Below are 19,985 nucleotides of genomic sequence, written 5' to 3'. Positions count from 1 at the left end.
TGTCTAATATGGTAAATATCTATAGATATCATCAACATAAAGAAAAGCTCTATGGAAGGGAGTTGTCCTCCATGATTTTTAAAGTGTGTAAAGAGGTGGTGAAACCAAAGTTTTAGAGACATGGGCTTAGACCTGAAATCACTCTAGGCAGTTTCAGCATCCATGACCCTGGGAAGAGTCCAGTGCCACTTGATTTTGCTTCAGTTGGCCAAATGGTTTCTACGCTTTACATTTATATTTGAGCCTGATGTATCAGTAAGATTACAGCGTCATCCAAAAGGAATGTGATTCACATTTTGAAGATGAACAGCATGAAGATGCTTTTCAGTTAAAGTTAAATTCAGTTAAATTAGATTTAATAAGCACTTATATTGACCTTTACAGTCAGCCTTCCATATCAAATGCCCTGCTTGACACTTTGGGAAATACAAATGAAACAGAAGATGATGTTATTCCCCTTAAGGAAGTTACAGGTTAGTTGAAGAGACAAGAATGCATATATACATAAGACTAGAAAACAAAGGAAAGTAAGGAAAGATGACTGTGGAGAGAGGATAAGTTAGGGAAAACTTCACCAAGGAGGAGGGGTGCCTTTTGTTGCACCTGGAATAAAGTGTAGAGCTTAGGTAGCTGGAGATGAGCAGAGAGGAGTGATTTAGCTTCTAGGAAGGAAGAAAGGTATTAGGAAAGACAGAAGAGATAATGAGAATGACATGTTTTGGACATTGTAAGGAAACCTGCCTGGCTGGACTGGAACTACCATGATGGAAATAGTGACAGAAAAGCAATGCAAAGTTGGGCCAATTAACAGTTTGGAAATGCCAGGATGAGGAGTTCCTATTTGGCTGAAAAGTGGATGGGGAATCATTATAATTTCTTGAGGAGGGGAACAGTCCATGTCTTCTTTTCTCGTGCATTACAAAATGTCCTAGTGTTGGTGGTATTGCTTTCTAGCACCATATTTATTGAATGATCACAACTACAATTTGAAAAGTTAAGGCACTTTACTTGAGGAAACCATTTACTCTTCTGAATGCCTATTATTATTTTAAGGGAAAATGAAAATGAAATGTGATGACTCTGTCCTAGGGTTTGATTTTAATACTTTCATGAGGCTTCTCTGAAGTTAATTGCCAGATAAAATGATGAAATCTAAATAACACTACAAAAGGATAGCATAATGAAATTCTAATCTTTAAATAGAGAAATCAATGGATGGTGAGTGGCTTATTTACCCTCTGTGCCTGATGAATGCATAATAAAGAGTTAAGTTGATAAATTAATCTTGGCTCTATTCTACAATGTCCTCTCATCATTTTAAAAAATATGAGCATTCTAAAATTCTTCTTCCTCCGCAGCAAATTGGAACTGGAGCAACTGATGTGATTTCTAATTAATTTGTCCTTTGTATGGATGGTGACAACAGCAAAGGTTTCCTGCTTGAAGATGTCCGCCAAAACTGTGCTGAAAAAAGGTCAACGGGCTGACTGATAACCTCATCTCAGAAAATTTCGAAATAATTTCTCTGGGAAGTGTTCTGATAAGTTAGTTGTTGGAGAAGAACAGAGCTTTGGGGAAAGGACAAATGAACTTGAAAGAAAATGTACTTTTTAATCTAAGTCAAAAACGCAGCCTAGTGGGTGACCTGCATTTCAAATGAGGTGGGGGGAAATGGGACTTTTTTTGGTAGGGGAAAAGTTATCAGACCAAGAGCTTGCATTTTAAACCTTTAGAACTTACCTGAATTAGGCACAATGAGGTGCCCCCCAAGAGAGTTGAAAGTCCCAAAAGCAGTACAGGATGGGTCTGTTTGTCTAGCCAGGCTCTGATTCTTCAAGTTGAGAGTCTCACTTTCTAGCAGAGACTGGGTAATTTGTGGGGACAGCTTGGCTGTGAAATCTGATAAGTCATCCTGTGGGGTTACGGCACCTGAGGTATTGTACACTTTGATTTTCAGGTTGGGTAGAGGATCGAGGATTGGTGAGTTGGTCATCGGGATTTTGTCAGAGACATCATGCAAAGCATAGACAGGGCCTCTATACATGGCTGCAGCTGATGTAAGGTCTGGTGGTACCGCCAGGAGATCTGTGTTTGAGAAAGAAAGAGCAATTTCATGACCTTATTTTGGCCAACCTAGACAAATTAATTCTGCGATAGCTTGTTTTTCCCAAAGGAAAGGTAGTTCAATTAGCTTAAAGGTTTGCACGATGGCCTCAGTATCTGCTGGAAAATGGTCAGATGGTAATCTGGACCCAGTGTAGCTGTCTGTATCTGCTTCTGCCTTGTTTTCCACGTATCACCCTTAAGAATTCTGTCTTAGCTCCTCTGGCTTTAATAAGACATATCTAAAATATGGAAGAAGGAAGCAAAACAGTGGTACAAACCTGTAAGAATAGCATCAGGAGGGCTAAAGCTCAGAATGAGCTGAGGTGCTAGAAAAATGCTAAGGACGATAAAAACCACTTTCCCCGGAATCATCAGAACAAGAAGAGGAATAAGGAAGGAACAACAGGGACAAAACAGAATTATTCAACTCCTATCTCTTTCCATCTTCTCTATCAAGGAGAATGATCTTCATACTGGAAAGGGTAGAAAAAACAGAGTAAGACGGAAGGGAAGCCCAAGACAAGTGAGGAGATAAGAGACTGTCTAGCTGCATAAAGTGAATTCAGATGAATTCCATTCCAGAGCATTGATTTGATTACTGAACCAGCAGCAGTAATCACTGAAGATTCAAGGAAAGTGCCCAGGCAAATGTCCAATTTTTCAAAATGAAAAGGTAGATTTTGGGAAATGTAAAATAGTGAGCTTGACAGATGCTCAGCTCCAGGAAAAATCTAGAATACATTTTTAAATGGATGGCTTGTGGGCACTTAGAAATAGAAGAAATGATCACTAAGAGTTGGAATTTCTCCATTAAGACCAAGTTATGCCAGACTAACCTCATTTCCTTACTAGGGAAATGGTATAGACATAATTAATATGAATTTCCACAAGGAATTTGACAGTCTTTTAAGATAGTTTCAAAGACAAAATGGGGAATGTAAGTGGGATGAAAGTGCAATTGGGTGATTTTTTTTCTTGTTGGAAGACTGTAACTAAAAAGGCCAGACTAATGTATCTGCAAGGCCAGATAATGTATTTGAAATATATATCAGATAATAATCTGATATCACCCTGAAAGATGGTGTCCAGATGAAGTCGTTACTCATGTCGAATTTTATCAGTGTTTCAGATGAAGATATTGAAAGCATGCTTGTTAAATTTGCAGATGACACAAAGCAGGGAAGGTTTGCTAATAAACTGGATGACAGAATTAAAATCCAGAGAGCTTTTAGCAGTTTGGAGCAGGGGACTGAATCCAACAAGATGTGATCTGACATGGCTAAATTTAAAGTCTCATAATTAGCTTGAAAAAAAATTCAGCTGTACAAGTAAAGGGTTTGGGACTCAATCTGTAATTTCTCTGGTACAGGAAACTCTCTGATAAGGAAACTGTTGCTATCAGTGCAGCTAGGAAATTTCTATAAACTTATAGGCTTAGAAAATTGCCTAGAGCACCATGTTAAGTGACTTGCCCACAGTCACCTAACCAGCGTGGATCAGAGGGGATACTTAGCTCCATCCTATCTGCCACAATGCTTCTCCAGGCTGAATTAGTTAAGTGTCCACTCACATGAGTCACCAGTAAGACCTGGCTGCCAAAAAGCTTATATAACCTTGGGCTACATTAACAGATGTTTTGTTTCCAGGCAGGGGGAGTAACAGCCCCTTCCTGACATGTTGGTCAGGTCACATCAGTAGTGTTTTGAACATTGCTGGCTGTCACACTTTAATAGGGACACTGATGAACTGGATCTAGTCCAAAGGGAATTGTCAAGATGCTGAGGGCAATCAAAACCATGCCAGAAGAGGACCGGTTGAAAGAAAAAGGGATATTTAATCTGGAGAAGAAAGTGCTAAGGGTCATCCTAATAGTTCTCAAGCATCAAAAGGGCTAGCATCTGGAAGAGGAATTAGATTTATTCTTCACAGGAAGAACTAGGATAGAAGCTATGTGGAGATAGAGCTTACCTCAAAGTAAGGAAGAACTTTCTAGCAATAGTGGCTGCTCAAAAATCCAATGGTTTGACATTTGAGAGAGTGGGTTTACAGGCAGTGTTCAGGCAGGGGACAGACAACTTCACATCATGTTGGATCCCCATCCAGTATCAGGCTTTAATATATCCTAGACTCATAGCTTTAGAGTTGGAAGGGACTGTTTCAGGTCCTTTTATAAACGAGGATACTGACTAAGAGATCTTAAGTGACTTGACTGAGGTCACCCTGAGCCCAGGCCTTCTCATCTCAGAACCGGCTCTCTTTCCACTGAACCACCATTGCCTCTAAGAGTCACTTCCAGTTCTTAGATTCTATGATTATATTAGATCATCTTAGAAAGTGAGACTTCACTATAATACATAACATATAAGTATATACCCAGTGTGTCATAGGAGATAGAGAGCTAGCCTTGAAGCCAAGGGCACCTGAGTTAAAATTCTATCTCTGACATATACAGGCTGTGTGACCTTGGGCAAGTCATCTGTCTTCTTGCTAAGAAAGGAGCTCTTGACCTGAGGTCCACAGACCTCTTGGATTTCAGGGGGTCAACTTGGATGGGAAAAAAAAATTATTTTTACTAACTTCTGATTTCCTTCATAATCTTGTGTGTTTTATTTTATGTGTTTTAAAACATTATCTGAGAAGGGGTCTGTCTGCCAAAGATTGCTAAAGAGATCCATGACATGGCAAAGGTTAAAAAACCATCTTCTAAGACTATAAGAGGTGCCAATCAGGAGTGGTAGAGGGGTTCCCTCACTGGGGAGTTCCTATACCAGTGAAATCACAAGTCTAATGCCTTTAACTAGACATATGATTTCTTCTGCACCACCATCTGTAATTCCATGCTAAGGAGTAATGGATGGGAAGCCTGGGAACCGAAGCTGAATGAGAACCTGCGAAAGATAGCATCAAGTCCCTTACAGCTGAGTCATCTGGTGCCATCATTGTAAAAGCTTGGGGAGGGCGCATGGTGGAGAATCGAAGGAAGAAGTGTCGATTTACCCATGATGAGGGGCCACTATCATGTAGCCCTGTTGCTTTGGGTTCAGCCTTTGGACGGTTCAGAATCGAGTGAATTTACGGGGTCCAGCAAGGGTGTGGGAGGGACCTGGCTCACATGAGTTTATTATTTATTACAATATGTTTTTTTGCCCCAAAGTATTTAGATAAAAATAATGGAGATACACCAAGGATTCTGAGTAGATGAGAGAAGAGAGTGCATTCCAAGCATAAAAGACAACTTATGTAAAATGCATGGAGAAGGAAATGGAATCTCATGAGCGTGGGAATAATAAGTAGGATGGTTTGGCTCTTACAGGTCCAAGGGAGACTTCTCCGATGGGTACCTTATACTGTGCGCTACTTCAGGACATTGGCCCAGGCTAACAGTGGGTCTGTGTTGTCTCTTTTTTCCCTCCCTTCCACACTCACTGTCTAGTAAGTGCTGGCTAGATTTGATAATTCCCAGTTGGCTTGGGGTAGGCCTCTCTAGTCTGAGGCAAATGTGTGAAGACAAAGATCTTCCTGGGAGTTTATGACTGTTTCTCTGGTACAATACCTGGCTCAGACTTGCCGGTCCTTTCAGGACTGGTTTTAAAGTAATCCTAATAATCCTGCTGCCTTCCCCAGTAAGAGGGAACAGAATAATGGGGTGGGAAGTCCAGGTGGCAAAGTCATACCAATTCACAAAAGGAAAGTTTCTTTGGTACTTAAGAGGGGATATGACCCTATGTCAGATCCCAGCAGACCTTTAAATAGCACATTTTTAGTAAATTTCTAACACAAGATTCTGAAATATTTCCATTGCTCATTGACATTATGAACACGGCTGAATTACAAGGTATTCAAGCCTTATTTTATCTTTAGCTAAATTGACTGGTTTCAGAAACAGAGTATATGGGTTTGAGTCCTCAGTCTACAACATACAACCCTTTTTGTCTCTGGTGAAATAAATTGGCCTCTCTGGATTTCAGTTTCTTCTCCTGTCAAGTGAGTGGGTTGGGTCAGAAGCTCTACAAGGTCCTTTCCATTTTCTAGACCCTAGGATCCTATGAAAGTCAATGAACAACAGAGGAAAATATGGATGTGTACTAAAGAGAAAACGATGTTTCAAAGTCTCTTAATGTCTTTCCTCCATAAGTACTCTGACTAATGCTACTCTAATCTAGCAAGGCTATTTTGACCCCTACTAGGAATTCTACAACCCCAGATACATGGAAAATCCATTCAAATTTCATAGCAGACAAATTTTCCACCTTACCTATTCTTTACATGAAGCCATTCACAGAGATTGTAGGTCACGGAGATGGTGATTCCCCAAAGCTAGAGACAAAACCCTATAACCAAATCTTTCTCAGCCATTAGAAAACAACCACATTAGCTACACATATAAGACCTTAATCTTTTCCTTTCTCCTTCCCCACACCCCTTTCTCTTGTCCTCTTCTCCTTTGCATGTTCTGTTTTCTCTGTGGTTCCTATAGTTCTCTGCTCTTAGTTACTCTTTGAGATTTTATTTGTTTGATGTGTTCAACTCCTGAAAATAAATACTAGGGGCTCTTTCCTCCTGCAAGTGGCTGCTAATCCACTTAAGTGTAGTAAACCACTTATAACACATGCCTAGATCAATGAACATGAAATGAAATGTCATCTCACCTTGCCTTGCAGCCTTGATGTTCACAGGCTGAAATCCCCCGTTGAGGGCTGAGGAATCAATGATATCAGACTCAAAGTCCCTATGGTTCTTCCGATATACAAATAGAGCCACGGTCACAGAAATGGCCAAGCACACAATCACTGCTATAACCACACCAACGTAGAGGGCCACATCATCTGAGTCAGGAGCCGCTGGAGGGGAAGAATTGGTTATAGGAATTTCCAATAGCACACAACTGTATTGCTGTCCTTCCTTTCGACATTTATTATCTTTTTTTATTGGTTAATTTCAAATCTATTGCAAAAGGTATATACTTTGAGTATACCCTTTCAATGGGAAATAATCATAGTTTTCTTTCTTTCTTATTCTCTATCTATCTCTGACCTATTTTGGGAAATATAACAGACCATTTATTGCTAGGGTTGTGAAGAAATTTTGGCTAAAATTCTACCAACTCATAAGAAAATGTTCAGTGCTATTGTTGTGTGTGTGTGTGTGTGTGTGTGTGTGTGTGTGTGTGTGTGTAATAGGATAACAGGTTTTTAATTTCACAGATGCTCCATTTGAAAAACATAAACATTCCCTTAGAAATGTCTGGCACATTTTGATTCTGTGTATTTATTGAATTAGAGTATTTTCCTAAGTAACTTTCCAAGTCATAAAGTTACTTCTCCAGGGTTCTTCTTTCCTTTCACCTAAATTCAGTAGGGGGGAGGGGAGGGCTAAACACATGTAGTATGACTAATCTGAGCAATTTGGGAACACAAAGATAGAGCTGAATGGTGTGCTTTCTGGAAAAAGAAAAAAAATACTGAAAAATAACACTCTGTTCCTCTTCTCTGGCTCACCTGGAATAAGTGCCAGGTCTATGGAGAGGGGAAATGGGGGGTACAAGTATGCATTCTGCAGGTGTGCTGCTTTTCCTAAGGAAACAATATGAACAGCAGGAGTTGAATTCTTTTTCATGGATAAGAGGCACCCATTTGCTTTAGGTATTGTTGAAGACAAATGTAGCCCCGTACCATAAGGGTGTCCTGCAAAGGGTGTCCTGAGCCAATCAGGCACAGTATCAGACTAATCCTAGAAGCTGAGCAATCGTGTCCCCATGAAGGAACTTTTTATATTTTTAGAAGGTGGGGACAGAGCCTTGGTCATTTTTCCCACTGGCCTGACATCGTTTGAGTTGGCCTAGCTCAATATTGAAGGCAGTGTGATATAATAGATAGAGAGCTGGCCTTTTGGGCCATCTCTGGCACACTAGGCTGTGTTACCCTGGACAAGTCACTTAACTCCTCAGTGCTCTAGGCTCAGTGCTCTAAAACTCTATGTGGCTGAAAAGGTTCCAACCTGCATTGATAAAGGAAATTCCTTCCTGGGAGCTCTCTACGCTGATGAACTCACAGGTCTAGTGTCTAGCCTTCCAATCTTGGTGAGCAGAAATCTTATTGAACTCCATAACATAATTTGTGTCTATGTGTATCGATAGCCCACAAAAACTACTTGGGAGGATGTCACTGAAGATAGTCTATTTCCTCTAGATGGCTAGTAATAGTAATGATGCGAATTGCATCGACTACTAAAGTAACCCAAGGCAACTTGGAGTGACTAGTTCTGTTGCTGTGCATATTTTGGCCTATGTTTTGGAATGTTTCCACCGACAAAAATGAGCATCTTTTTTCCCATGTTTTATTTCTTTAAATTTACTATACAAGAAAGAAATTTTACTATCTGCTTTCCTAAGGTACAAAAGCATCTGATTTCTTGCTGTTTAGGTGAAAACTGACAGATGTTTAAAGGAAGCCAATGACATCCCAAATGCTTTTGACTGTAGGAGCTCCTTTTTGCCACTGGGTTTCTGATGAGGCACCTAAGTGGAACTCTGAGCCCCGGGCAAAGCGTACTGCCTTAATTCTGTTTGGTTTCCTCTTACTAACGACTATTTCCCAGGCCTGTAAGACTTCCTAGGTCATGATTACTTTTTCAGTAGTCATAGTTTCTTATCCGATAGATGTGAATTTATATTTTCAGCCTTTGAAGTCTCTTTTTCTTGAACCTGCATATTCATGATTTTTTGTTGTCTCTTTCAAGTTAAATTTCACTTGATTCTTCTTCCTCTGATTCAGCGAGGGGCACTAACTTATTTTCTGTGTTGGAAAGTATTAGGTGCCTACCTCCAGTGCACATAAATGATATAGGAAAGGTAAAGTCAGACTGATGAATGACAATGAATGATTAAACCAGCAACATAAAAACAAAACATGACACTTACAAGAAAATCCATATTCATTCTGGGTTCTCTGTTCAGTTGAAATAGGATAAATGAAACCTTGAAAAGAAAAAGAGTTGTACAAAAATGGGAACAAAATCAAATTAATGAGGGGAACAAAATGGGAAGCATGAAAAATGGTTTAATTAAAAGAAGAGGAAAAGAAACTCATAGTACTTTCAAGTTCTGATTCAGCACAGAATTATGATTTTGCATCTCCGCTCTGCTCCAGAGCCTCACTAAGAATTAATAAGTAGGCAGATTGAATTTCAGAGGCAAAACTGGTCTCGAGTCACTAACTTTGGAGTGCTTAAAGTCTTCCTTTTATTGAGCATAAACTCTAATGGATTTAATTTATTTCAGACATCAAGGGTCATTAGCATATGGAAAATCTTTTTTCCCTATCCCTGCCATATGCTTTAATTCCCAAGATATATTCAGGAAAGCTCTAAACAGTTTTTTTATTTAATTATAGCAGCTTGCTGTTGGTCTAATAGAGCCAAAGAAGACCCTGTCGTCATTGGTCAAAGGTTAAAGACCCATTTGCTGTATTGAGCCTAAGGAAAAGAAATTCACTTTTTGGATTTCCTTCTTGCTTATCCCCCACTTCATGTAATAGGAATCCAATAGGTATTGCCCAGGGAATGAGCAGTTTGTCAATGAAATGGAAACTGGATGCCTTTTATTTTAAATCGTTAGAAAATCAATAGGGGCCTAGAGGGTGTAAGATTATTTATCTTAAACATAGTGTGATCTGAATGGAATTATAGCCCAGTTTAATTTTTCAAATAAATAATTAACCTTAATGCTTTTCTTTTGAGACACTCTAAAGCCAACTAGTTTTTTTTTTTTTTTCGAAAGCCAAGGGAAGAAAATACATTTTTCCAATTTGGAACCCAGAATTCTGAAAGTTAAAGCTTGTTTTTTTGTTCTACTTATAAGCAACAGACTGTGACTTCCAAAGAAAGATGATTTTAGATATCAAGCATCTCCTCTAATGCAACATTTGAATGTCAAGTCAAAATGAATCAGAAACACATGGCTTCAGGCTCCCTTGCTATATACAGGATTACAAGTAAAGGGAAAACTGTGAGAATCAAAATTAATTGGCTTAAAATGAAAGCACCGTAAAGCATGGGTACTAAAGCAGACTCTAGGATGTGACAAAGGTATCTCAACCAGAGTTTGAGGAACACTCAACCCTTACAAGAAATTTACCAGTTTGGGAAGTGAATGTTGGAGAAACATGTGGTTCTTACTTAATGAACAAAAGATTTGCTATGTCACAGGCAAGTTTTTACTCGAATGAACTTTTAATGCTTTATTTTAGAGAATGATTGCAGCCTCATACTCATTTTTATAAATATCATATTCCTTATTTCACTTGCATGACTCCATGTATTAGGACTGTTGTGCATTTTTAAACAACCTGTGTCTAGTAATAACCTTTTTCTATTTGTATTCTGTGAATTCAATAAAAGAAAAGCAAGGACACAGACATCAGGAAGAAATAATTGATTGCTAAGATCTGAAGTCAAAACAAGTTATTCATTTAGACACAGTATGACTTAATAGGTAGCAATGCTTTACTCAAGATCAGATCTAGGGAGAGGGATTTCAAAGGATCTGCTTTTAGTAACTGGGGTTAGCAAGTGGGGAAATCATAATAATCTCCAATGACATGGATTGAGAACCAGTGTGGCCTCACAGAGAGAGATGTCCTTGCACTTAGGAAGTTCAAGACTTACATTTTGGTTCAAATCTTGTCTCTCACATTTACTGGCTATGTTATTCTGAGCAAGTGACTCTTTGTGCCGAAGACAACTCTCCAAAACTGGAATTTGTAAGAGCAGATACCAATCTATACTGGGAGAAGAAGTTTTTGTAGCAGAAATTCCCTACACTGATGAAATCACCAAATGGAAGCCCTTTTCAGCCCCCTCAAGGAGAGAAGGAATTAAGGAAACTTATTTTTCTCTCTGAAAGTCTTAGTATGTGTTTGCAGCAGAGAAGGTGACTGTGTGTTATATAACATTACAAAAAGAAGCCAAAGGAAAATTAACATTGAGGAGAAGCATGGAATAGTTGAATGAACACTGGATTTCAGGGTCAGAATGACTTCGTTTCAAATCTTGGCTCTAACACTTACTGGTTGTATGACCTTGGTCAAGTCATTGAACTCCTCATCTGTAAAATGGGAATAATAATTTTACAGGAAGCATGTAAGGCAAGTGATTTGCAAATGCTGAAGAGTTGTAGGAGTTGTGATTATGAGGAGAAACATCCCAGATTTTTGTTACCAACAGAATTCCTGTTCTTCACAGGTAAATCAAGGAACAAGAGACATGGAAATTTAGAACTGTGATTTTAATCTCAGGTCTTCCTCTAATTTGTGTTAACCCTAGGGCCCTATGCTGCAGCCAGTATTGAGAAGTGGAAGGAATCCTTGCAGCTTTAAACCTGTTGGCTTGGCTCCGTTTTGTTTTGTTTTTGAGGCTGAGTCTTGCCATTTTGCCCAGGCTACAAGTATAACACCCACTCAAGCTGATACCATTCAGATTGGCAGAGGAGCTTTGACCCACTCCATCTCCACTTGGGCCAGTTTGCTTCTCCGTAAGCAGTCTAACACTCTACCCCCACTGGCCCCAATATGGGGCTTACCATATTGGTGCTGGACCTTAGAGGAAACATTCGTAAGATGAGCCTGCTTCTCATCAGATGAGGCTGTTGCAATTCATAACTCCTGAGCTGAAGAGATCCCTCAGCCACAGCCTAGGCCCTGGGAGCAGGGATTATAGGTGTGCACCATGACACCTGGTTGCCCCTAACTGCTGTGGCCTTGGTATCTGAACTCTAAGTACACAGTGAAAGTGAAAAGTACGGGAGGTTGTACTATACCTGCTCCTGGCCAAAACTAATGTTTTCCAGAAATAACCCGAATGTCAGGATAATTTTAAATGAACTCAATAGCGGTACAACGCTCCCTTTTACTCTTGCTGTGGAAACAATAATCAACCATTTTCAATGGAAACTTCTTCAATACGTTCATTCACCTTCAAAATTGGAAAACACTTTCAATTACAGTATCAAAGCATCAATTAAAAGGCAAAAGATTTGAGGAAAGGATTATTTTTCCATTTCTAAAATGATGGGACAGATAGGATCACATTTTAGAGTTTGTTTTTATGTGTCTCCATCTGATACAGCTTTTATCCAGCAAGAAAGAACATTTTCTTCAACTAATGAGGTGAACCTGCTGAGATTAGTGCCAGAAATAATGTAAAATAACATCTCTGGTAGAATCAAAAGGAATATGATGCAAAATAATTATTTTTGTGACCCCATTAATAACTCTGGCAATAGGGATTTTGACCAATCCGTTATTTGAAAATAGTGCCTAATAAATGGGACGATATCATTAAGTAATCTAGAGCTAAAGCCAGAAGTTGTGAGTGTGCTTTTCTCAATGCTAAAAATGGCTATTTTATTTATTTATTCATTTTTATTAAATCCATTTACTGGATTTGAAATCAGAAGGGCAAAAACTTTAGAGTCCAGAAGATGGGTTCAAATCCCATTGTAGATCTTGGAAAAGTAACTTAAACTCTTTGAGTTTCAATTTTCTCATCAGTAAAATAGAGTTAGAAGCAGAGAATCCCTCGGGTTCATTTCAGCTTCATAGGGTATGATGCACTTTCATTCTCACTTTAAAATGTTGGATTTTATGAAGCCAGCTCTACTGGATTAAAAAAAAATAATTTGGAACTTTTGGGATGTCTTAGCCTTGTTAAAAAGCTAACTCTTGTTCCTATTAGCTCTTAGAATCCAAGAATTCAAGGGCTGGAAGAGACCTTAGAAATAATTTAGTCACACCTCCTAAATCTTTTAGTTGAAGAAAATGGGACACTAGGAGGTCACCAAACTACTTTGTGGTAGGACTAGAATCCAGATCTCTGACTATTGAACCAATGTTCTTTCTTTTCCACCATGCTACCCACCAAAAAGAAATGGTTGTTAAAAGTGAAAAAAGACAGGCAGAAAATCAGAAGAGTAGCTCTAGTCCAGGGGTGGGGAACCTGAGGCTTTGAGGCCACATGTGGTCCTCTAGGTCCTCAAGTGTGGCCTTTTGACTGAATCCCAACTTCACCAAAAAAATCCCCTTAATAGAAGGTTTTGTTCCGTAAAACTTGGATTCAGTCAAAATGGCACACCCAAGGACCTAGAAGGACACATGTGGCCTCTAAGCTGCAGGTTTCCCACCCCTGCTCTATTATCTCATAATTTTAAATTTTCATTCAATTGTTATATGAACAAAAGTAAATTATTTACTTTTTCCACTTGTACCCTTGTCACTAACTTTCGTGACCTAAGTAAGCGGCACTCTAAGCTTAAAGGAAAAGACTTTATAAAAAGACATTTAGATATTGTCTGTTTTCCTTCAAAAGGGAGAAAAAGCAAAGGACAAATTCGAACTGAGTTGTATTTCTATCATAAATTATCCGGAAAGCCTGTGGCCAGCATCATGGAGTCCTTAATTTGCGGCAATGACATTGTGTTTGGCATAAAATGACATGACTCATAAATACTTGAAGAAATAATACTGCTCACCTCTGAACTGGTTCCCACCAAGGAAGAGGGGAATTTATGATAGCAATTAAAACGAATCTTTATATCTGAAGAGAAGCAAATGCTCCTCTGATAAAAGTGTGTAAGCACACCATTCCTGTGCTTTCAAGTAAATAGGAAGGGACGGAGGTTCATTTGCTTAGACTCATCTCCTCCATCTCCTATAGCAGTAGATGGTAACAAGCTACCTTATGGGTAAGGATACTTCTAAAGTTGAACAAAGCCTTCCATTCAGCCACCATCTTGGCTTGATTCCTACTTGCTCACATTTGGAAGCACCACTTTGCACACATTAAGGGAAACAGTGAAGTATTCACTTGAATTCTATAAACCCTTGAAAAAACCCTATCAGAATGGCATTGTTGCAGGTGACACCCCTAAGGTTCTAAGGCTTAGTTTCAATATGCATTCCTGCTAGGTTGATGCAAGATTTAACACACATTTAATAAACTCCTGCCAGCCCTCTATTTCCTTAGCCAGATGGTGGGAGTGGGAAGATGTGAAAAAAGAGATAGATGAGACCCAAAGATACCTCTCAAGGTCACAGATGAGAATTACTGCCCCACCCCACCCCAGATGGCAAGTGAATCTAGTTCACCTAGGGTGGAATTTTGGATCATTATAGAGGTTATGGCTCAGCAAACAGTTGAGAAATCATAGGCGTCATGGAGATGGTGAAAAGCATCCTTTTGATTCCACAAAGGGGCCAAAAGGTATTTACTTTCCTGATATTAAAAGAGTACACTTTGCATTGAAATAAACAGGGAAAATGTGGAGGTTACACAACATTGGACTCAAACATACTTGGCAAAAACAAAACTCACTATGTAGTAAGTGTGTCACAATTGGCCCATATGTTGAGTTTCCATTTTTAGCTAAAAGGGATGGCTGATTCAGGTTTTATTGCTTTGATCTTTTCATTAGTAGAAGAACTCATAGCTCTATAGTGTGTTGTTTCACTATGTACATAGTCTGCAACTGTTTTGGTACTTTCTGGACCTATGAACACTTCAGTGTGGGCACTTGCTCCATCAGCACAGATTGCAACCCATCCATGTCTACTCCTCCAGGGTGAGTGGAGTAGCCTCCACTGAAAAGGTATCCAATTTGTCCCCTTCAGATATTTTTACATTTCATGAAGCACTTGCTTTTCCAACTGATATAGGTAGAGAATCTTAGCATTTTAGGCAAAAAGGATCTCAGACTCTAGTCTACCAAATTTCCCCTTCTCCCTGCCCCCAAATCCCTACCACAAAATAGCTAACATTTGTTTTCTTCTAGACTAGCCTGTGCTTGGAGATCACCCATGACAGTGTGCCTCTTGCCTCCTGAGGCTGCCCGTTCCACTTCTCCATGGAAGTTTTTCCTGATGTCAAGTCTAAATTTGCCCCTGTGCACCTTCTAACTATTGATCTTGTTTCTACCTTCTCAAGCCAAACAGAGAAAGTCTAATGTTCCAGTGTATGACTTGACATTTACCGTGATTGAATTTCATTCCGTGTGATTTGGCCCAGTGTTCTAGCCTGTCAAGGTCTCTTTGGATTCTAATTCTATCATACAGGGTGTTAGCTCTCCTTCCTAGCATTGAGTCATCTGCAAATTTGATAAGCATGCCTTCTAGATTTTTATCCAAGTCACCGATAAAAACGTTAAATAGCACTGGGCTAAATTTCTTTGTTTGACATTTAAAGCCCTTTATAATTTAGCTCTGGCCTATTTTTTTTTCCGTGCAAATTACACATTATTTCCATTCATGCACTCTGTGCTCCAGACAGACTGTTCCTCATTAAAAAAAAAAAAATCCACCTCCTGACTCCATGCTTTCAAATTGGCCCCAAAAGCCTCCAACACTTTCTTTTCTCATCTCTGCCTGTTGGAACTCCTGAGCTCAAATATTACCTTCTTCAAGTAGCCTTCCTGATTTCCTTCAATTGATAGTATCTCCCCTTAACCTCCTTGGCATTTTCATCCTAAAATTATGCTGTCATTTTGTTTAATTAAATACAAGAAATCACATGTATTTTTTCCATGTATATCTACATCTACTATATGAGATAGCACATGTAAAGTCCTTTAGGAACCTTAAAGCACTATATAAATGCTAGCTAGTATCACTGTAATATCACATAATAAATACTGCACGTGAATATGTTGCATCCCCATTGTGTTATGTATGCTCCCAGAAGGCAGTGGCTATTTCATTTTTCTCTTCATATTCCCAGTGCCCAGCAGATTTTGGGAATTTGGGATAAGACTTTTGATTTCACTGATATAGTAAATTCCCAGATGTAATTACTTAATGAACCGCCCCCCTCCCAGAAAGTAGTTCATGGTTGATTCTGGAACTTAGATAAGCATACTTGCTGAATAATGCTGATACTATTAAAAAACAACAACAACAACAAAAACGTACCACAATGTGCACGGTAATCAAAGTGTGCCACTCCCCCTTTAAGAAAAAAAAATCATATCTGTGTGACCAAGAGCAAGTCACTTAACCCCAATTGCCTTGCAAAAAGAAAAAAAAGAAAAGAAAAGAATAGGAAATCAGAAACTGAAGAGCTATGTTCAGCCTTTAATTCATGGTAAGGTCAAACTTTGCAGAATTCATTCAAATAACTCCAAAGCCAGGAAGTTCACTAATGCAGACACAATTCTGGAAGATCTATATTGAAAAACTTCAATTTGTCAGATTTCTCCTTTAGCATAAGCTGGATCCCAGTGTCCTGCAATTCCAAGCAACTCAACCTGGATCTGTTCAGAATTATAGTTACCAGATAGATTATATCACACAAATTTCTCTTAAAACAAATAAAAATTGAAAGCATGATGAAGGGTTCCACCAAAATAACACAGGCACTTTTTTGTTCAGTTGCGTCTGATTCTTTGTGACCCCATTTAGGGTCACATTTGGGGTTTTCTTGGCAAAGATACTAGAGTGGTTTGTCATTTCCTTCTCCAGTTTATTTTACAGATGAGGAAACTGAGGCAAACAGGATTAATTGACTCGCCCAGGCTCACACAGCTGGTAGCCAGATTTGAACTCATGAAGATGAGTCTCTCTGATTCCAGGCCTGCCTTCTATCTACTGTACCAAAGACCTGTTCCAACACAGACACTCACATACACATATTGTCTTTCTGATAACTGCACTAGTTCAAATTCCACTTTTTCCACACCTTCTGAACTTTTGCAATTCTAATGTTTTAAATCCCACACAGAGGATCTGGGCAACATATTGGAGGTCTTCCTTTCTGGCTTTTACCATTTGGAGGGTACTAGCACACCACTCAGATTCTCCATCCACCATCCTTTGCTCTTATTGTCCCATCAGCCTATGCTTTTCTGATCATACAGCACTAGGATGATAAGCTTTAGTCTATCTTTTAACATTTAGGATTAGATAGACTTTATTTATTTGTTCTCCCTTTAAATAATGTATCAGCAAAAAAAAAAAGAAACTCTTTTTCAATACTACTGAAATTACATTAGAATGATGATTGCTGATAGAAAAAAGAACATGGAGGGGCAGCTAAGTGGCACAGTTGATAGAGCACCAGCAGACCAAACACTTGCCACTTAACTAGCTGTGTGATCCTGGGCAAGTCACTTAACACCAATTACTTAAAAAAAAACCCATTGAAAACTATTTTAGTGCATTAGTAGGTAGCAAGTTTCTTATCGCTGGAGAAGTTCAAGGGACAAGGATATTCTAGAGGAGATAAATGAGCCTAAATGTTCTTTGAGATACTTTCCAGTTGTGGCATTCTATGATGTCTAGTCCAGCTCCCAAATCTTGTAGGGAACAGAGGGAATGACTTGTTTAAGAGCACACTGCTAATTAGGGGCAGATGTAAGATTAGAATTTAGATCTCCTGAGGGTGACATTCACACACTGATGCTCAGTCATCCTTGTGAACATTAGCATATATGGAGGCTAGATTATTTTTAATGTCTACTTTCTTTAAAAATAACAATGTTCTTTAAAAAGCAAAAGAATAAAAAAAAAGTCCAATTTCTTTCCAGGACATTAAATACCTTGACTGGTCTCTAATTATTCCTTAATAATTCATTCTAATTAAATAACACCAGTTTCTAGATGTGCATAAAGCAAGTTTGAAGGCTTTGTGGCAGATTTTCCCAGTATGTGAACTCTTCTTTCAGGCCATTGGATTTTTATTCAGAGCTGAACTAAATATATAACTGAATATACACTTGGCTATGACCTAAATTAATACATTAAAAGTGACCTGAAAGGGAAAGTAGGACTTTCAAAACTGTATGAGCACTGGCACCAGGTCTATAAAACTCAAGTAACCATACTACAATATTGTTGTTTAACTTTTTGGACCTTTTAAAAATCTGATCCTTCTGAAAGATTACATGAAAACTGTTAACCATTAATCTAGATTCTTACACTGGCTTCAAAATAGTTGATTCAGTGTCCACAGATAGCCATTAACTGGGAGTAGCTTACCACTGGGCTAATATAGTTAGATCAAGCCAGACTGTTACACATGGAAAAAAGCCAAGAACCGTCTTGTCCAAATAGGTAGAGTGTCACTGGTGGTATGGCACACCAAATACATAGATCCTGTTTGTTGCCATGCTGGTGTCTTTATCTCTTGAAAATGCTGTCTATTTCAAAGTAGTTGAAAGTCACTTTTGGATGCAGAAGGAACAGAATTTCCCAAATGTCTTATACAAGACATGAAGAAATACGAAAAGGAATCTTGCAGGGGGAAGGGGGATCTGGTACATATGTGGAAGATGTCTCATTCAGGGTCCTAACACAAGATACATTCCCTCCAAATCATGAGATTGTCTAAGCTACTCTCATAAGTCAAATATCAATATTTCTGGAATCATAGAACATCATAATCTTTAATGAATCATGATTATTGAGATTTATATACAAAAAAGAATAAAATATATCTGCTGGAAAAGAAGCTGTACTGACTGCTATATGGGATAACATGGAACTGACATGTGTCTCATAATAGTATGATTCAGATATTTAATTAAAATGCCATCTGATTTTGACATTTCAAAGCGTAGGAATAGGAAAAAAATAGGAATTTGGGTCTGGTGCCTAAGAAATGCTGAAAAATCCAGAGAAAAGATTCCTGTGCATTGAGTAGATCTTCCATGGGTGGGATGGGATAGGGTTTGGTGTCATGGGTTAGAGAGTTTGAGGGATAGGGATGTTAACGGAAGGACCTGGAAGAGAATTATAAAAGATGAGAAGGCAAGAGGAGGTTGCTGTATTCATTGTGGGAGGGAATGTCCTCATCAATAAGATGACAAATCCATAGGAATGAAGTGGATGGTGGATAAATTATTGAAAATTATGATGTTAAGAGAATACATTTTTGTTTCCCTGCTACTTTAAAATGCTACAGGAAAAGTACAGCATATGCTATTTGGGAGGGAATTCTAGGTGGGAGTGAGTTAGGCATGGTTTAGTATTCACAGCCTCTAACTGACCTGTCTTTGATAAAGGATTGAGCAAATCCAATTTTAATAACAGTCATAATAGCTAGCATTTACATAGTGCTTTTAAGTTTGCAAAGTGCTTTATAAATACCATCTCGCTCTCAATAGGAGGATTACTTCTTACATCTTGAATATTATGTTGCTATTCATAGATTTTATTGCATTGGTCTTTTAAATAGAATGTTACTCTGAAGGTTTATGTGATCTACTTATTTTCCCCCCTGAGCTCTGGACTGTCCTTCCCGCCCTGCCAGCAAATATGCTTCATTTTACATAATTATCATTTCAATGTAATTTTTATTTATGCAATTTTGGAGAACATATTGAAAATCTGGTAGGCTGAGTTTATTCTGGGAAATACTGTCACTAAACATCTATTTAATGTTGCTATGATTTATTTTTATAATTTATGCACATTAGAATCCTGATTTGAAGAATTATGTATATTTATCTGTGTCCATATTTTATCTCCCACTACTAGATTATAAACTCCTGGAGATTAAGGGACTAGTGGACTTTGAGTCATAAGTTTGGGATTTGAATCTAGGCTTCAACATTTACTATCCACATGATAATGAGCAGGTCATCAACATTCCTGTCTCAGTTACTCATGTTTAAAATGGTCACAATAATACTTGTCCTGTTCACTTCACTGGTCTGTTGTGATTTTGGTGACTTGTAAATTCTAAAGCATCATAGAATTAGAATTGAAACTATCTTTGTATTCTCCACCCTACTTCTGCCCAATAATTAATACAGTACAGTTTGTTTTAATAAACGCTTCAAGTGTTTTTAGTAAAATGATTTTAGCCAACAAATACTGACGAAAAAGAAAATTCAC

General features: G+C 38.5%; 1 protein-coding gene across 2 annotated transcripts in view; it reads right to left on the bottom strand.

The window, feature by feature from the left end:
- Window positions 1-19,985, bottom strand: part of UNC5C (unc-5 netrin receptor C) — a 401,391-nt gene that overhangs the window by 60,958 nt on the left and 320,448 nt on the right. The window contains exons 8-10 of one of the 2 annotated variants that reach the window (XM_021008379.2): window positions 9,026-9,082; window positions 6,756-6,947; window positions 1,741-2,085 (exon numbers count right to left, since the gene is read on the bottom strand). In XM_021008379.2, coding sequence (XP_020864038.1) covers window positions 1,741-2,085; window positions 6,756-6,947; window positions 9,026-9,082 — 594 coding nt within the window. The remainder of the gene's footprint in view (window positions 1-1,740; window positions 2,086-6,755; window positions 6,948-9,025; window positions 9,083-19,985) is intronic. The other variant, XM_021008380.2, reaches the window with a different exon arrangement.

This window comes from Phascolarctos cinereus, unplaced genomic scaffold (genome assembly GCF_003287225.1).
Source record: "Phascolarctos cinereus isolate Bilbo 61053 unplaced genomic scaffold, phaCin_HiC Scaffold_9;HRSCAF=440, whole genome shotgun sequence".
Lineage (NCBI taxonomy): Eukaryota > Metazoa > Chordata > Mammalia > Diprotodontia > Phascolarctidae > Phascolarctos > Phascolarctos cinereus.
The sequence above is the reverse complement of the archived record's forward strand: the minus strand, read 5'-3'. Positions and strand labels throughout refer to the sequence as shown.